The sequence below is a fragment of the Notolabrus celidotus genome, chromosome 20, assembly GCF_009762535.1.
Source record: "Notolabrus celidotus isolate fNotCel1 chromosome 20, fNotCel1.pri, whole genome shotgun sequence".
NCBI classification, from domain to species: domain Eukaryota; kingdom Metazoa; phylum Chordata; class Actinopteri; order Labriformes; family Labridae; genus Notolabrus; species Notolabrus celidotus.
The window spans coordinates 351,755-368,875 of NC_048291.1; the positions used below are offsets into that span (position 1 = coordinate 351,755).

The following is a 17,121-nucleotide window of genomic DNA, read 5'->3' on the forward strand; positions in this document are numbered from 1 at the left end:
GTGTTAACAACATCAGATACATACAAGAAATCAACAAACAAATATACAAATAAATATACAAATAAATAAATACATAAATAATTAAATAATTAAATAAGATACATACATTTTAAAGCAATGATTAAAATGATATTAATACAAATAATATTACAGTCTAGGGCTAAAAATAAATTACTAAAATGTTTTGTAACGGAGACCGTTAGAGGTCGCAGTGTTCTACATTTAAATACAGCAGGTGGCGCTAATGAGCCAAACTCGCTGACTGTCAGCCAGCATTAAACACACGAAGAAGAAGCTGGACCAAAATAGCCGTTGAGGCTCAGCTGCTGACTTCAACCAGAAATGGCTGCTACCGGAGTTCTTCCCTTCATCAGGGGGGTGGACCTCAGTGGAAACGACTTCAAAGTAAGGATTATAATCTGTAGTTGTTGTGTTTATATCCACTGCTGATGAGAAACTAACATCTTTAGCTCACTGAAGCTAATCCAAGTTAGACTCTGAGAAACAGGTTAGCTTAGTGCTGCTAGCATTGGGCGTTAGCCAGTTGTCAGATTTTGTGACATGAAGCAGGGAGCAGTACAGCCTCGGGCTAAAGCCTCCTGTTCACACACACACTTTAACCGTTATGTGTTTAAAATGATACACCTTATCTCTTATTAGCTGTTAAAGTACTTAGTGGACATTAAACATAGTATTTCATACGTCATGCTGGCTAGCAAGCTCGTTTAGCTTCAGTGTTGGCTAACTTTGGCACTCTGAGTCAGAGTCAGGATCCAGACTCTGTGTTTGGGGGACCTGACTCATGGGTAAAAACACAGGGTCAGGATCCAGACTCTGTGTTTGGGGGACCTGACTCATGGATAAAAACACAGGGATGAATATAATGTATCTTCTATGTATCTCACTAATAACATTAACACACATACTTACATGAAAGTATAGTACAGATTTGTGTGTAAGTATATTTTGACTCAGAGTGGCAACATGTAGTAAGCTTCTTTAATATTTCACAAACTAATAAGTATCAAACTGTGAGGTACAAGTGTCCCCAAGATGAGACCGCTCTCTAAACAACTTATTTTTAAAGTTTTTGAGACTTACAGGAGAGTCACACAAAGTTTGCTTAAATCCTGACATCCTCAATCAGTGAATCTCCTTAAAAAAGAACAATAAACATAACTTTCCAAACTTTCTGGGTCAGATTTGTTGATCAAAACATATGGCTTCTTACTTTGACATTTAAATACAGAAGAAAGAATGAAGACTTTGCAGCATGTGGAAGAGGCTTCTGTAATGTTTTTGAGAGAAAGTAGCAAGAAGGAAGTATTTTAAACAGAGATAATTCATTTTTAAAAATGTTAAGACACCAGAAGAACAGCTTGAAGCCTAATAATGAGCACATATCCTTCTTGAAAGGACTCAAAAATAAGATTTCACGTTAAAGTACCAACAACATTCAAGTAAACTCCTACACACCTTCAGCCATCAAAATACATCTATTGGCTTATGTTAGTTTCCCTTACTGTTAGTAGCTGTTCCATTTTTCTCCCTGTACATGATGTACATAGTTTTGAAGTCAATCAGGTTTAATTGTATCAGGCAGAATGTGTGAGCTTAGTTTGGGAGCCTAAAAAGCAGCCCAGCTTGGATCATCAGGCATGCATTTAAAGTATGTGTTCTTCTTATCGGTGTAAAAGTAGTTCAAACAAGCGGGTGAGATAGACGTATTAGTCTGCCAGGCTGGTGATTCACTTCTAAATTCAGCAGGCGACATCACTTCCTCTGCCCAGCTGTGCCCTCCTAATAGAGAGGAACAGAACAGAAGAATAGAGAACACGTAGTGTTTACTTCAGGACACAGAGGCAGACATTATCACTCTGTGCATGCAGAACACACACCTTCAGAAACACAAGCGGACACATTAAGAAGCAAGAAGCACACTGAAGACATTTTTATTCATGTGCTTTTACAGTAGAGTCACCAGAGAGTGGGTTTTTTTAAGTTATATTTTTGGGGCTTTAACACCATTATTGATAGAGAGAGAGGACAGTGGATAGTGTAGGAAGCTGGGAACATGTGGGAGGGGAGCCGTAGGCTGGATTTGAACCCAGGCCACCCACTACAGGGGCGCACAACTTAACCATGAGACCAAGTCCACACCAAACCTGAGTGTTTTCATCAGGAGGGTTTTATCATTTTTAGGGTAGTGTCAGGGAGGGATTGTATTATTGTATGTTTTTTATATTGAAATGTTTTGTATTTTATAATTTTATGTTTTTATATTTTATAATTAATGTCTTTATTTTTATATTGTTTTATTTATACATTTAATATTTTATATATATTTTTAAATTATTTTGGTTTTTTTATTGTGTAATTTATTTTCTAATTGTATATGTTTTTTATTTTCTCATTATTATATTATTTATCATTATTCTGTTTTATATTAGGATTTATTTTTATGTATGTATATTTTTTAATATTTCAGATTTTTCATTCTTTTAATATTTTATCTTTTGTTGTTTTTATTCATCCAAAATTGTTTTATTTCCTTTTATTGTTTTTTGCTTCTCTCTTCTATTTAAAGCCCTTTGTAACTCTGTTTTGGAAAGTGCTACATAAATAAAGATTCTTCTTCTTATTATTGTTATTATTATTAAAACACATTATGTAGTACATATAATGGATAATGGATCAGAGTAAAACAGAATAACTACAGACACAATAAAGTGACATTAAAGGGAGGGTATCAGGTGTTTCAAAGTACATATTGAAGGGTTGTTGGGTTAAATAAATAAAGTCCTCTTCCTCCTCGTCCCTCACCTCTCTGCTGTCTGTCTCCACAGGGTGGGTACTTCCCGGAGCATGTCAAGTCTATGAGCAGTCTGCGATGGCTGAAGCTGAACAGGACTGGACTGTGTTACCTCCCAGAGGAGCTGGCCTCTCTGCAGAAACTGGTGAGAACTGAAGTGTTTCTGTAGCTGCTTTAAATCACATGAATGGACTCCTCTGTTTTTATTTGATCATATATTCACCACAGAGGAAGTGGAGTTGTGATTGTTATCAGTGATAGTTAACTCTGATTATTCCACATCATTAGCTGTAGATAAGTGTTAGCTTGTTGAAGGCTCAGCATCATCAGTCTGTGATGATTCAGAGTGAACCACCTTTATGAACATGATGTGTGTGTAACAGACATCACAGTCTGCTGATTGAGGTCACACACACATGTTACTGTACTCTTCACTATCTTTGATGTGATTACCTCTAAAGCTGCAATCAGACAGCCAAGGTGAGAAGATGATCTGTGCTAACACGCTTGATCTTCCCAGGTGTGATAAATAAGATTAGTCTGTCATCATTGGCTGGGAGTCAGTGTGTCTGGGGTTTGTTTACCTGCAGTGTACCTTGATTTTATCCACTTTGCTGTGAGAACAAACTCTGTAGAGCTCATGTGTTAGCTGAGGGATGAAGATTTGTATGTTTTGTTGGTGTTTCAGTGAATCAAACTTATATTTTCTGTCTTCAGGAGCATCTTTCAGTGAGTCACAACAGCCTGACCACCTTACATGGAGAGCTGTCCAGCCTGCCGAACCTACGGGTAACTGAAACAACAACACACGCATATATATCTTACTCTGTACTGAAAAGTTCACTGCACTCATGATATGATCTGCTCTGACCTGAACGCCCTGAATGTGTGTGTAGGCGGTGGTAGCTCGAGCCAACAACCTGAAAAACTCTGGAGTCCCAGATGACATCTTCCAGCTGGATGACCTCTCTGTGCTGGTAAGAGTTCATGCCCACACTCATGACTGGAGTCGATTCAGAGCAGAAGTATAAATCAGGCTTAAGAGAGCCGGGTGATAAGCAGGGTTTAAATAAATTAAACAGCAGTACTCAAACTGACAATGAGCTTAAAATGGAATCAAATTAAAACCTATCTCTAAAAGACTCTCACACAGTGTATCGTATTTCAGCAGCCTGCTTTGTCTCCCTGTCCCTGCCTCTCAGCCTCACACCCACCAGCATCCCTCTCTCTGAATAACTGTGAAACTTCACTCTTCCAGAAATAACTCTGGCATCCAGATGGTGTTTACAACAAAAACAGGATTGTGTTTTTCCACACGTATCTTGTTTTCTTCCCTCCAGGACCTGAGCTACAACCAGCTCACCGAGATCCCCCGAGACCTGGAGAACAGCAAAAACATGCTGGTTCTGAATCTGAGCCACAACAGCATCGACGCCATCCCCAACCAGCTGTTCATCAACCTGACGGACCTGCTGTACCTGGACCTGAGCGACAACAAGCTGGACAGCCTGCCGCCGCAGATGAGACGCCTGGTTCACCTGCAGACGCTCATCCTGAACAACAACCCTTTGATGCACGCTCAGCTACGGTAACATACACAAGTCTGTCTGCAGAACTCAAACACCTGGAGGTTCTGTGGTCTCATCATCAGACCTAAATCTAAAACACGTTAATAAAAACTGTGTATTAATGAGGAGGGGTGTTGACTCTGTGTGTGTCTGAGCAGACAGCTGCCTGCCATGGTGGCCCTGCAGACTCTCCACCTGAGGAACACACAGAGGACCCAGAGCAACATGCCCACCAGCCTGGAGGGTCTCACACAATTAGCAGGTAACACACACACACACACACACACACACACACACACACACACACACACACACACACACACACACACACACACACACACACACACACACACACACACACACACACACACCAGCTGTGTTTGAACTCAATTTGTGTCTTGAGTTTGTGCCCTGTTAATCAGGGATGATGGTTAAAAATCGATGCACGTAAGGGATGATTCAAATCAGGGAGCTGAAACCGGTGGACCCAGGGTCTAAATGTAGTTCAGGGGTAGATAATCCCTCCCCTAAAAAGTGGGAGTAGTACTTTTAAAAGGTCCCTGTGTCTGGTTCAACGTGTAAACATGTTCCCTCCCGTCTGCCGCAGACGTTGACCTGTCATGTAACGACCTGACTCGGGTGCCGGAGTGCCTCTACTCGCTGGGCAGCTTGAAGAGACTCAACCTGAGCAGCAATCAGATCTCAGAACTGTCCCTCTGCATCGACCAGTGGACTCAGCTGGAGACTCTGAACCTGAGTCGTAACCAGCTCACCTCTCTGCCTGTAAGGAGAAGACGCTCTCTGTATGTTAAAGCGTTTACGTAGCCTCAGATGTTCTCATATTAAAGATGTTTCTGTGTCTCCGTCCAGTCTGCCATCTGTAAGCTGTCCAAACTCAAGAAGCTGTATGTGAACTCAAACAAACTAGACTTTGACGGCGTTCCACCCGGCGTGGGCAAACTGTCCAGCCTCTCAGAGTTCATGGCCGCCAACAACAACCTTGAGCTGATTCCTGAGGGACTCTGCAGGTGAGTGTGTGTGTATTCTATCACCATTTGTAGCAGAAACGATGGATTTGTGTGTGTGTACCTGACTCTGTGTTTTGTTCCCAGGTGTGGAAAGCTGAAAAAGTTGGTGCTGAATAAAAACCGCCTGGTTACGCTGCCCGAGGCCGTCCACTTCTTAACTGATTTAGAGGTAATCTGATAATACTGCACTCCTAACCGTGTTTAGAAACACATAATGACGGATTACTTTGAGTTTGATATGTTTGTAAAAGTGTCAAAAGAGAGGATTAAAGTTAGGAGGCTGCAGAGCAGAGAGAGAACTTTAAAAATATACTTTAAAGTAAGAAAGGTGATCGAGAGATATCACAAGAAAGAAGACAAATCAACTAAACAAACATCATTGTTTGATTATTTGATTGTTGTTATTAGAGATGTCAAGAATTAATCAAATCAGAAAGTTTGCTTCGGAGGAAAAAAACACATTTGTTATTGTTTTTGACATGAAAATGTTTACAAGGACTCAAATTCACACACAGTCACTCTGATCTTTCTCTCTGTAGATTCTGGACGTGCGTGAGAACCCGAACCTCGTCATGCCTCCTAAACCCGTGGACAGAGCAGCCGAGTGGTACAACATCGACTTCTCTCTGCAGAACCAGCTCCGGCTGGCCGGGGCCTCGCCGGCCACCGTGGCTGCTGCTGGAGGAGGTGAGAGTGACTCCGTGCCGTGATTGTTGGGCAGATTCTTTCCGGGCTTGTTCATTTCTTTGTGGAGAGGACGGGATAACGGATAGAGTCGGAAACAGGGGAAAGAGAGCGGGAGGATGTGTGTGGGGGGGTGCATGAGCTGAACCTGCACCCCTCTCTGTGTAAAGACAACTTATGCATATTCCAGAGGCTTTAATCTGTGTGTGTGTTTGTGTGTGTCTGCAGGAGCCAGTCCCAGAGATCCCCTGGCGAGGAAGATGAGGCTGAGGAGGAGGAAGGACTGTTCTCAGGACGATCAGGCGAAGCAGGTGCTGAAGGGCATGAGCGACGTAGCTCAGGAGAAGAAGAACATGGAGGTGAGGAAGAGATGAAGGAAGCATGACGGCTACAGAAAGACACTGAGGGACTTTATTTTACTAATGAGTCTGATAACTCAGCAGGAAAACGGAGACTTGAAATACGGAGATTTGAAGATCCGGCGCTGGGACAAGAGTCTAGAGAAGCCTCACTTGGACTACTCTGAGTTCTTCATGGAGGATGCAGGACAGGTAGTCTCTCTCTCTCTCTCTCTCTCTCTCTCTCTCTCTCTCTCTCTCTCTCCTCTCTCTCTCTCTCTCTCTCTCTCTCTCTCTCTCTCTCTCTCTCTCTCTCTCTCTCTCTCTCTCTCTCTCTCTCTCTCTCTCTCTCTCTCTCTCTCTCGAACCACGTAGAGTCTGTGTTGCACTTTACAGATATCCTCATATGAACTGTCTCTGTCCTGCAGGTCCCAGGTGTGTCAGTTTGGCAGATAGAGAACTTTATTCCCCTCCAGGTGGACGAAACCTTCCATGGAAAGTTCTATGAGGCTGATTGTTACATCATCCTCAAGGTAACACACCAAATCTCACTAGACTGTTTTTCCTTTTAGCCTCTATTCTGTCTAACACTCTCTCTTCGTTATTGTAGACCTTCCTGGATGATAACGGTGCACTGAACTGGGAGATCTATTACTGGATCGGACAGGAGTCCACTCTGGACAAGAAGGCCGGCGCAGCCATCCACGCTGTGAACCTCAGGAACTTCCTGGGAGCCGAGTGCAGGACGATACGGGAGGAGATGGGAGACGAGAGCGAGGAGTTCAGCGCTGTATGTAGAAACCTGCTCGTGATAGCTGCTTCAACATGTTCTCCTGATTCTTCACACACATGATTATCTCTGTGCTGATGTAACTGACGGGGGTCGTCTTGTGTTCAGGTGTTTAACAATGAGATCTCCTACATCGAGGGAGGAACAGCCAGCGGGTTCTACACTGTGGAGGACACACACTACTCTGTCAGGTAGGCTGGAGGAACTTTAAGAAATCACATCAAGACCGGATCAGATCCAGTCCCCTCTTCCAGACAGGACTCAGTCTGATCTCATCTTAATCCACCATGAGCAGAGCACTTTGCAGCATTTAGCAAGTTACAGTGGCAAGGACAAACTTCCTTTAACAGGCAGAAACCTCCAGCAGGACCAGACTCATGTTAGACACACATCTGAATCTGAGACCGTGTTGGAGAGAGGGATAGAGGGAGATGAAGAGAGAGAGAGAGATGATAGTGGGGAGACGGATAGTAGTAGTTGTAGCAGCTGGAGTCTGGACCACGTCCACAGCAGCAGAGATCCAGAGGAACCTACGAGACAAGGGAGCTCAGGGACTCCAGAAAGGTCTATGGTTAGTAACTTTAATGGGACAGGAAGAGTTAAAGTGAGAGACAGGCAGAGAGAGGAGAGAGAGGGAAAGACAGGATCCCAGTGTGTCAGTCTAAGCCTATAGCAGCAGAACTAAGACCTGGTCCAAGCCTGATCCAGCTCTAACTATAAGCTTTATCAAAAAGGAAAGTTTGAAGCCTACTCTTAAAAGTAGAGAGGGTGTCTGCCTCCCGGACCCTGACTGGTAGATGATTCCAAAGGAGAGGGGCCTGATAACTGAAGGCTCTACCTCCCATACTACTTTTAGAGACTTTAGATACGATGAGCAGGCCTGCATGTTGGAGCGTAGAGGTCTAGAGGGGTAACAGGACACTATGAGCTCAGTGTTTAATCTGTTTGTGTGTTTCAGGTTGTACAGAGTTTACGGGAAGAAGAACATCAGACTGGAGTCCGTTCCTGTGAAGGGTTCCTCCCTAGACCCTCGGTAACCTCACACTCTTTCTCTTAGTTCCTCCTCTCAGTTTGATGTAAACACTGAACCTTCTGTAGACCAGCAGTGGATTTGTTGCTGCTCTTCAACGTTAACTGTCTCTTCCCTTCGGGCAGTTTCGTCTTCCTGTTGGACACCGGCCTGGAAATCTTTGTCTGGAGAGGAGCCAACGCGACCCTGAGCGGCACCACGAAGGCCAGGTGAGACACAAATCAAGAGTTCCCCTGAACGTTCCTGCCACATGTTAGGAGATCTACACTCTGACTCTGCTGCTTCAGTCCATAAAAGGAGAGATGATGTAACGCTGGTTTTGTCCTGACTTTCAGGTTATTTGCAGAAAAGATCAATAAAAACGAGCGTAAGGGGAAGGCAGAGATCACGACGCTCATGCAGAAACAGGAGCCTCCAGAGTTCTGGGAAACTGTAGGAGGACAACCGGAGGACATCAAGAAACACGTCCCGGACGACTTCTCTCCCATCAGACCTAAACTGTACAAGGTGAGGACTCAATCCTAAAGACGTTTTCAACCGGAGGAACCTTACCCCAGAACTAGAGGCATCCTCAGTGTGTGAGAGTTTGTTATTGTGGACTGCAGCAGAAGGATTCATGCAGCGTTCAGAGTGTAGGTGTGAAGGGTTGTTGGAGGCGTGTGGGCCTTCTGCTTCATCGCTCGTGTTGCATGAAGTCGAGCCGTCACGACACCAGAGTTTGAATCTGTGATAGAGATAACATGACAAAGGTTGTGTGTGCTCAGAAGCTGTACTAACACGATCTCACTGACGTCTCTGTCCCCGTCTCGTAGGTGGGCTTGGGTCTGGGCTACCTGGAGCTGCCACAGATCAACTACAAGCTGTCAGTGGAGCACAAAGACCGTAAGATCAAACTGGACACCCTGCCGGAGCTGAGGCTGGTACGTTCAGTAGAGGACTCACACTGGAAGCTGCTGTTTGTGAGCGTCATGTTTTCACCTCTCCACTCCTCTCCTCAGGTGCAGTCTCTCCTGGACACAAAGTGCGTGTACATCCTGGACTGCTGGTCCGACGTCTTCATCTGGATAGGGAGGAAGTCGCCTCGCTTGGTCCGAGCAGCCGCCTTAAAACTGGGGCAGGAGATCTGCTCCATGCTGCACAGACCCAAACACGCGTGTGTCACCCGCAACCTGGAGGGCACCGAATGTCAGGTAACACTTCAGATCCTGGTCCTGCTTTTCAGATCAAACTTAAACACAGTGATTAAAGTTTAATATGAAACATCACACTCTTTGTTCTCTGCAGGTGTTTAAGTCCAAGTTTAAGAACTGGGACGACGTGTTGAAGGTGGACTACACCCGAGCAGCTGAGACCGTTCAGCAGAAAGACAACCTGCAGGGCAAGGTCAGAGACACACAAGTCTGTCTGTGTGTGAAGTGTTGAGACTTTCAGAGCTAACTTCATCCTCATGTTCGATCTCGTCTCCTCTCTCAGGTGAAGAAAGACGCAGAGCAGAAAGACCAGATGAAGGCAGACCTCACGGCTCTCTTCCTGCCCAGACAGCCTGCCATGGCTCTCACCGAGGTGACATCCCTTTATTCTCTTAGAATACATTTTAAGATGATTGTATTGGTTTCTATCCTTCACATGTTTATCTCTTCCTCTGTCCAGGCGGAGCAGCTGATGGAGGAGTGGAACGAGGACCTGGACGGCATGGAGGGTTTCGTGTTGGAGGGAAAGAAGTTTGCTCGCCTGCCTGAGGAGGAGTTCGGACACTTCCACACTCAGGACTGTTACGTCTTCCTTTGCAGGTGAGGATCCATGTGTGTGTGATCAAACTTCAGAGATTGAATATTAGCTGCAGAGGACTCACTCTGATGTCGCCCCGCTCACTCAGATACTGGGTCCCCGTGGAGTACGAGGACGACGAGAAGGAGAAGAAGGAGGGCGAAGGAGGGGAAGGGGGTGGACATCGAAGGGCAGCAGAGGAGGATGAGGACAAGCAGCCCGAGGAGGACTTCCAGTGTGTGGTGTACTTCTGGCAGGGCAGGCAGGCCTCCAACATGGGCTGGCTCACCTTCACCTTCTCCCTGCAGAAGAAGTTTGAGAGTCTTTTCCCAGGAAAACTGAAGGTACCTCCACAGATCCGTTCAGACTCAGCTGAGCTCTTCCTGTTTGATCGTCACAGCTTCAGTTTCAACACTTCTGCTTCTTTGTGCCGCTCTTGTTTTTTCTTTAGGTCGTTCGTATGACTCAGCAGCAGGAGAACCTGAAGTTCCTGTCCCATTTCAAGAGGAAGTTCATCATCCACAAAGGCAAGAGGAAACAGAAGACCGACTCTGCTCAGCCCTCGCTCTACCACATACGCACAAACGGGAGCGCGCTCTGCACCAGGTAGACTTCAAGCTTTCATCAGATTCATGCACCAAAACACAGCTCACAAGCTTTCATCAGATTCATGCACCAAAACACAGCTCACAGACTTTCATCAGATTCATGTACCAAAACACAGCTCACAGACTTTTATCAGATTCATGCACCAAAACACAGCTCACAGACTTTCATCAGATTCATGTACCAAAACACAGCTCACAGACTTTCATCAGATTCATGCACCAAAACACAGCTCACAGACTTTCATCAGATTCATGTACCAAAACACAGCTCACAGACTTTCATCAGATTCATGCACCAAAACACAGCTTTAAACTTTCATCAGATTCATGCACCAAAACACAGCTCACAGACTTTCATCAGATTCATGCACCAAAACACAGCTCACAGACTTTTATCAGATTCATGCACCAAAACACAGCTCACAGACTTTTATCAGATTCATGCACCAAAACACAGCTCACAGACTTTCATCAGATTCATGCACCAAAACACAGCTCACAGACTTTCATCAGATTCATGCACCAAAACACAGCTCACAGACTTTCATCAGATTCATGCACCAAAACACAGCTCACAAGCTTTCATCAGATTCATGCACCAAAACACAGCTCACAGACTTTTATCAGATTCATGCACCAAAACACAGCTCACAGACTTTATTAACGTCCATGTTTGGGTTCTTTTGAGCCTCGTTTTGACCTCTAACTTCTCTCTCAGGACGATCCAGATCGGAACAGACTCCAGTAACCTCAACTCAGAGTTCTGCTTCATTCTCAAGGTTGTTCTTTGTTTCTAAACACGTCTCCTGTGTCCTCTTCCACTCTTTGTTCTATTTTAATAAGATGAAAAACTTCTCCCTCTCCCTCTCTCTCCCTGATGTGTGTGCGTGTGTGTGCGTGTGTGTGTGTGTGTGTAACTGTGTTTGTTTTTGGTAGGTACCGTTTGAGAGCACAGATAATCAGGGCATCGTTTACACCTGGGTGGGCAGAGCCGCCGACCCCGACGAGGCCAAACTGGCGGAGGACATCATGAACTGCATGTTCGACGACACGTACAGCAAACAGGTGAACACACGGGAGGTCTGATGGTATCCTGACAGTTCTTTAGAGCGGTCTCTGATGTTTGCTAAAGGACTTGTCCGTCCTTTTTATGAAAGTCTTCATTTTGTCTCCTAGGTTATCAACGAGGGGGAGGAGCCTGAGAACTTCTTCTGGGTGGGGATTGGTTCTCAGAAGGAGTACGATGAGGATGCAGATTATATGAAACACGCTCGACTCTTCAGGTGAGGGAACAGTTAGTCCTTGTTATTGTGACACTGTCTGCTGTGACTTCTTCACTCATCCTCCTCCTCCTCCTCCTCTTCCTCCTCTCTCAGGTGTTCCAATGAGAAAGGATATTTCTCTGTGTCAGAGAAGTGCTCGGACTTCTGTCAGGACGACCTGGCGGACGATGACATCATGTTGCTGGACAACGGCAATGAGGTGACCAGGATTCATAGATCTGATTGTTTCTATGTTCAGTTGGACTCCATCATGTTGTCGTTCCTCACTCTCTCTTCTTGTGGTTCCTCCTCAGGTGTACATGTGGGTCGGTACTCAGACGAGCCAGGTGGAGATCAAACTCAGTCTCAAAGCCTGTCAGGTGAGGAGGAAACAGCGCTGTGTTATCATGTGTTTCACAACAGGTGGTCTCTGCAGAGAGTCTGATTGGACAGGATGCTAGATGCTGAGCATCTCTCCTAACCTGACGCTAGTTGATCAGATTATGACTCCGGTCAATGCACGCTTTCAGGAAACGATCTTCTTAAAAAAACAGGAACTTAACTCAGACAGCAGCTGAGCAGAGAGCGAGGGAGATTACACAAAACTAAATCATCCTCATAATCTGAAGTTATTGAAAGATTAACACAGATTACCTGCAGCCAACGTATTTCAGAATAAGTTCTTTTTCAAGTTCAAAGAGCTAAACAAGGTGTTTCACTCACCAAATACCTGTCCTGGGTGCAACTTCAAAATAAAAGCATGGTGTAAAAACAAGGAGAGTCTCTCCACAGAAAATAACAGATCAGGCTTTTACTTTGAAAAACACTCCAAGTGCTCTCATGATATTAATATAAATGCAGCTGATCTTAAGCCAGTACAGGCTTCAGAACGCCTCTTCAGGACCCGATGGGTGACGTCACTGAGACCTGTGTGACTGAATCACACCTGTGCTGATATTCAGTACAACAGCGCCCCCTCTGGTGGGATTTTAATTCTTTCTGAAAGTTGTAAACCTACTCAGCTCAATAACGTCCACCCAAAGCCTTTAAATTAAACATTTATAGATTGAAAATAAACTTAAATTCACATCCTGATGAAATATATGTTAAACAAAACATTCATTCACTTCTAACAGTCTATTGAGTCTGTTAAAGTTCGTTATGGATGTGTCAGGTCTGCTGATGCTGCTGTCCTCAAATAATCCACGACCAAAGAGTTCATCACAAAAAAAACAAACCAGGAAGTTCAGCTGAAGTCTCTTTCAAGGCTTTCATGAATACTTTATACAGACTTCAACCTCAAACAGTCTGTGTGCAAGCAGTAGCTCCAGTCTGCCCTGGTGCTACTAACCTTTTCCCTTACTGCAGCTTCCTCCTCTTCCTCGACCTCACATCCTCCTTAAATCATCTCTTCATCCTGCTCAGTGGAACCTTTACACACCCAGCATTAAACACCAATCATCACACTCTGTTTATTCTGATGTGACTGATAGAAATGTCTTATGTTGGCTGTGTTCAACACATCTGATCATGAGGCCCTCTCACACTCTAACATGTCTCCTCTTCCTCTTCCTCCTCTTCTTCCTCCTCCTCCTCCTCTTCCTCCTCCTCTTCTTCCTCCTCCTCTTCCTCTTCCTCTTCTTCCTCCTCCTCTTCCTCCTCCTCTTCTTCCTCCTCCTCTTCCTCTTCCTCTTCTTCTTCCTCCTCCTCCTCCTCTTCCTCTTCTTCCTCCTCCTCCTCCTCCTCCTTCTCCTCCTGCTCCTCCTCTTCCTCTTCCTCTTCTTCCTCCTCCTCTTCCTCTTCCTCTTCTTCCTCCTCCTCCTCTTCCTCCTCCTCCTCCTCCTCCTCCTCTTCCTCCTCTTCCTCTCCAGGTTTACATCCAGCACATGCGCTCCAAGCACCCTGAACACCCCCGGAAGCTCCGTCTGGTGCGGAAGGGAAACGAGCCTCACTGCTTCACGCGCTGCTTCCACGCCTGGGGGGCGTTCAAGACTCCGCCCGCATAGACGAACGCTGACCCCCCCCCCCCCCCCGAACAGAACCGCTCACACGTACATCAGATGTATTCGCTGCCATGTCATTTTTCTACCTGTAAGATTAAGATGATGTCTATCCCCCATCCTGTCCCTGATCTCTGAATCCCCCCCCCCCCCTCCTGCAGCAGCCTCTCGCCCCCCGAACGACAGATCTCAAGTCAGCGATGGCGTTGGGGTCGGGACGCTGTCGCCTGTGTTTTTTACTACGAGCTTTTTTAGCAGCAAGTCTGTTTTAATGAGAGAATGATGTTTAGATGGTGGAAGGTGTGGAAGGTGTGGAAGGTGTGGAAGGTGTGGAAGGTGTGGAAGGTGTGGAAGGTGTGGAAGGTGTGGAAGGTGTGGAAGGTGTACAGAGGCTTTATAAAAGAGAACAGCTGCTTTCTTCACGTGGCTTTGGCTGCATGGTCCACAGCTTCAGACGAGGACGCCCTCCTCTGTGCTGGGTCCCAGCTGCTCAAAGCAGTTTAACACAGTTTAATTTTCAAGGTTTCTTTTCCATGTTTAAGGGAGTGAACAGGACACAGCACTAGAACTGTTCTTCTGAGGAATGTTGGGTTTTCATTTATGTTTCTGTCTGTTTGTGTGTCTGTCCCACACGCCTTCTGATACAGGGACTGTCTCCCTCCTACAGTCTGTCTCTCTCACCTCCTCTGACTTCACTCCTCTGACGTCTGTTTGGATCCAAAACAACACAAACAAACACGTAGAGACGCTTCAGGTTGGTATTCAGGAGCAAATCAGGAAGCTGAATCTATTTGGCCAAAGACATCTGGACAGACATCAGGGAGGAAGTTACAGACGGTGAGACGAAGCCTTGTTTTTATGTTTAAATTTAAGGGCAGATATATTTATACGTGCAATCAGTAGATCCTGAGACCAGATGGAACGACTCCCCGGTGTTACAGGCTGCGTTTAACTCATCAGAGTGTTAGTGTGCTGCAGCAGAGAGGACGAGCTGAGCTGAGGAGTTTGATCCTGAAATCATGTCAGATTATTTTTGAAACAGAAAGGCGTGGTGTTTAAAACTCCACAGCTCTTGGGAGATCTTTTGCACCGTTTGAGAGACATATCTTATTAAATCTATATCGACCTCTGCTTCTACTGATCATTCATTTATCAGTGTGTTGATGAGTTCAGGCTGCTTCTCGTGGTCATGTGACCTGGTTCAGTCCAAGCCAGATCTGCTCCTCTTCAAACGGCTGCACCTTCTCTGGTTGGACTCTCTCGTGGGGTGATGGTATGCCTGGTAGTGTGTTTGAGTCCTACATGCATATATGTGTTGTATGTGTGTATATGAATATGTGCACATGCTCCTGATGCCGCCTGCAGATGCTTTATTTATGTATTTTATATTAAAATAAAATGTCACATTACATTTTGTCCACTCTTTTTTTGCACTGAGTCATTTTAAATTTATCCTGCAGATTGAATCAAAGACAGGAAGTAAAGAAGGTGAGTTTGAGATGTGGAGGAACCAGCCGGAAGGCGACATCTGCTGGTAGAGTTTTAATAGTGCACCTTATATTAACTATCTTAAAGTAGTACGGGAGGTAGAGCCTTCAGTTCTCAGGCCCCTCTCCTTTAGAATCATCTACCAGTCAGGGTCCGGGAGGCAGACACCCTCTCTACTTTTAAGAGTAGGCTTCAAACTTTCCTTTTTGATAAAGCTTATAGTTAGAGCTGGATCAGGCTTGGACCAGGTCTTAGTTCTGCTGCTATAGGCTTAGACTGACACACTGGGATCCTGTCTTTCCCTCTCTCTCCTCTCTCTGCCTGTCTCTCACTTTAACTCTTCCTGTCCCATTAAAGTTACTAACCATAGACCTTTCTGGAGTCCCTGAGCTCCCTTGTCTCGTAGGTTCCTCTGGATCTCTGCTGCTGTGGACGTGGTCCAGACTCCAGCTGCTACAACTACTACTATCCGTCTCCCCACTATCATCTCTCTCTCTCTCTCTTCATCTCCCTCTATCCCTCTCTCCAACACGGTCTCAGCAGATGTGTGTCTAACATGAGTCTGGTCCTGCTGGAGGTTTCTGCCTGTTAAAGGAAGTTTGTCCTTGCCACTGTAACTTGCTAAATGCTGCAAAGTGCTCTGCTCATGGTGGATTAAGATGAGATCAGACTGAGTCCTGTTTGGGAGAGGACTAAATCTGAGCATCATTTCTCTTCATGAACTTTATTCTCAGTCCATAAAGATGAAAACATACGGGCAGAGTCACATCATAGTTATTTAAAGTTTAAATAATAATAATAATACAGCTGGAGACAACAGAAGACAAAAAAACAAGTAAGAGAAAATATCAAACACTCACATATCATCCACCCTGAATATATTGTATTTGAACTTCTCAGTAGAGCTGATTCATATCTCACTCACAGTCTTTTATCAGATTCATTCAGATTTTTTACTATTTTGGTAACTGGATGAATGACTCCATAAGATTGAGAGATTGAAATTTATAAGATTCCTTATTGAAGATTTAGAAAACCTCTTTAAAAGAAAAACAAACTTTACTTATTTGTATAAAAGTGCTGAAATCAGAAAACATGTTGTTTTAAATCATGAGCGCCCTGTAAGTTTGTACAGGTAACTTGTCCTACTTGGGATGTTTCCACTGAAATATTTTGATTCAGGCTGATAAGAGAACACCTCAAAATGTGATCCTGCCAATCACAGCTGTATCTGATTTTGGAATTTCAAAATAAAAACCATTGGATATGAAAATGTAGCATGCATTTATTTTGAAATTCCAAATCAGATTTAGCTGTGATTGGCAGGAACACATTTTGAGGTGTTCTCTTATCAGCCTGAATCTAAATATTTTTTGGAAACAGGGTTGTGAATGTTAAATATGTCTTGACTCTCTTTTCATTTTACAGATGTCTTTTATTTTGAAAATTGTTGGACTCTGGTTTTTAATTGTTTTGAGGAATGGAAGAAATGTTTCCTCTCTTTGTAAAAGTGTTTCTTTTTTTGTTTTATAATGATTTTTAATTTAATTCTATTTTCTAAAATGTTAAAATGTTTCCAAAATGTTAATTTTTCTCCACTTCTGTAAAAATTTCATCCTTTGTAGATTTGTGTTTCACTTCCCAGCCCCCGTACCTTTACTATAAATATGTTTCATGATGAGTGAAAGTTTGATGAATGAAGACATGAATCAGTTTTTTATTTTATTTATTTTATTTATTTGACAT

The 17,121-nt window shown here is 44.3% G+C and overlaps 1 protein-coding gene across 11 annotated transcripts; it reads left to right on the forward strand.

Annotated features, from left to right (window-relative positions):
* The first annotated feature begins 256 nt into the window (after positions 1–256).
* Positions 257–15,298, forward strand: flii (FLII actin remodeling protein). Of its 11 annotated transcripts, none has more exons than XM_034710902.1 (32): positions 258–405; positions 2,847–2,957; positions 3,530–3,601; positions 3,709–3,789; positions 4,153–4,400; positions 4,539–4,642; positions 4,988–5,163; positions 5,251–5,408; positions 5,493–5,577; positions 5,948–6,095; positions 6,321–6,451; positions 6,533–6,643; positions 6,859–6,963; positions 7,041–7,220; positions 7,329–7,411; positions 8,179–8,253; positions 8,376–8,459; positions 8,586–8,757; positions 9,063–9,170; positions 9,249–9,440; positions 9,535–9,633; positions 9,724–9,813; positions 9,901–10,040; positions 10,127–10,361; positions 10,469–10,623; positions 11,344–11,404; positions 11,562–11,690; positions 11,802–11,908; positions 12,002–12,107; positions 12,202–12,267; positions 13,759–14,187; positions 14,224–15,298. In XM_034710902.1, the coding sequence occupies exons 1-31, from the start codon at positions 343–345 to the stop codon at positions 13,891–13,893; spliced, it is 3,810 nt and encodes a 1,269-aa protein (XP_034566793.1). In that variant the 5' UTR covers positions 258–342; the 3' UTR covers positions 13,894–14,187; positions 14,224–15,298. The 11 variants fall into 11 exon arrangements, with proteins under 11 accessions (XP_034566790.1, XP_034566791.1, XP_034566787.1 ...); XM_034710903.1 differs by having other exon boundaries at positions 6,536–6,643; XM_034710899.1 differs by having other exon boundaries at positions 257–405; positions 9,724–10,040; positions 13,759–14,223; positions 14,260–15,298.
* The last annotated feature ends 1,823 nt before the right edge of the window (positions 15,299–17,121 follow it).

Excerpts from the sequence above, each read along its gene's own strand:
- flii (XM_034710899.1), top strand. The coding sequence starts at position 343 with ATGGCTGCTACCGGAGTTCTTCCCTTCATCAGGGGGGTGGACCTCAGT. Across the intron at positions 5,578-5,947 it reads ACTTCTTAACTGATTTAGAG|ATTCTGGACGTGCGTGAGAA; the intron begins GTAATCTGATAA and ends TTCTCTCTGTAG. Across the intron at positions 10,041-10,126 it reads TGTTACGTCTTCCTTTGCAG|ATACTGGGTCCCCGTGGAGT; the intron begins GTGAGGATCCAT and ends CCGCTCACTCAG.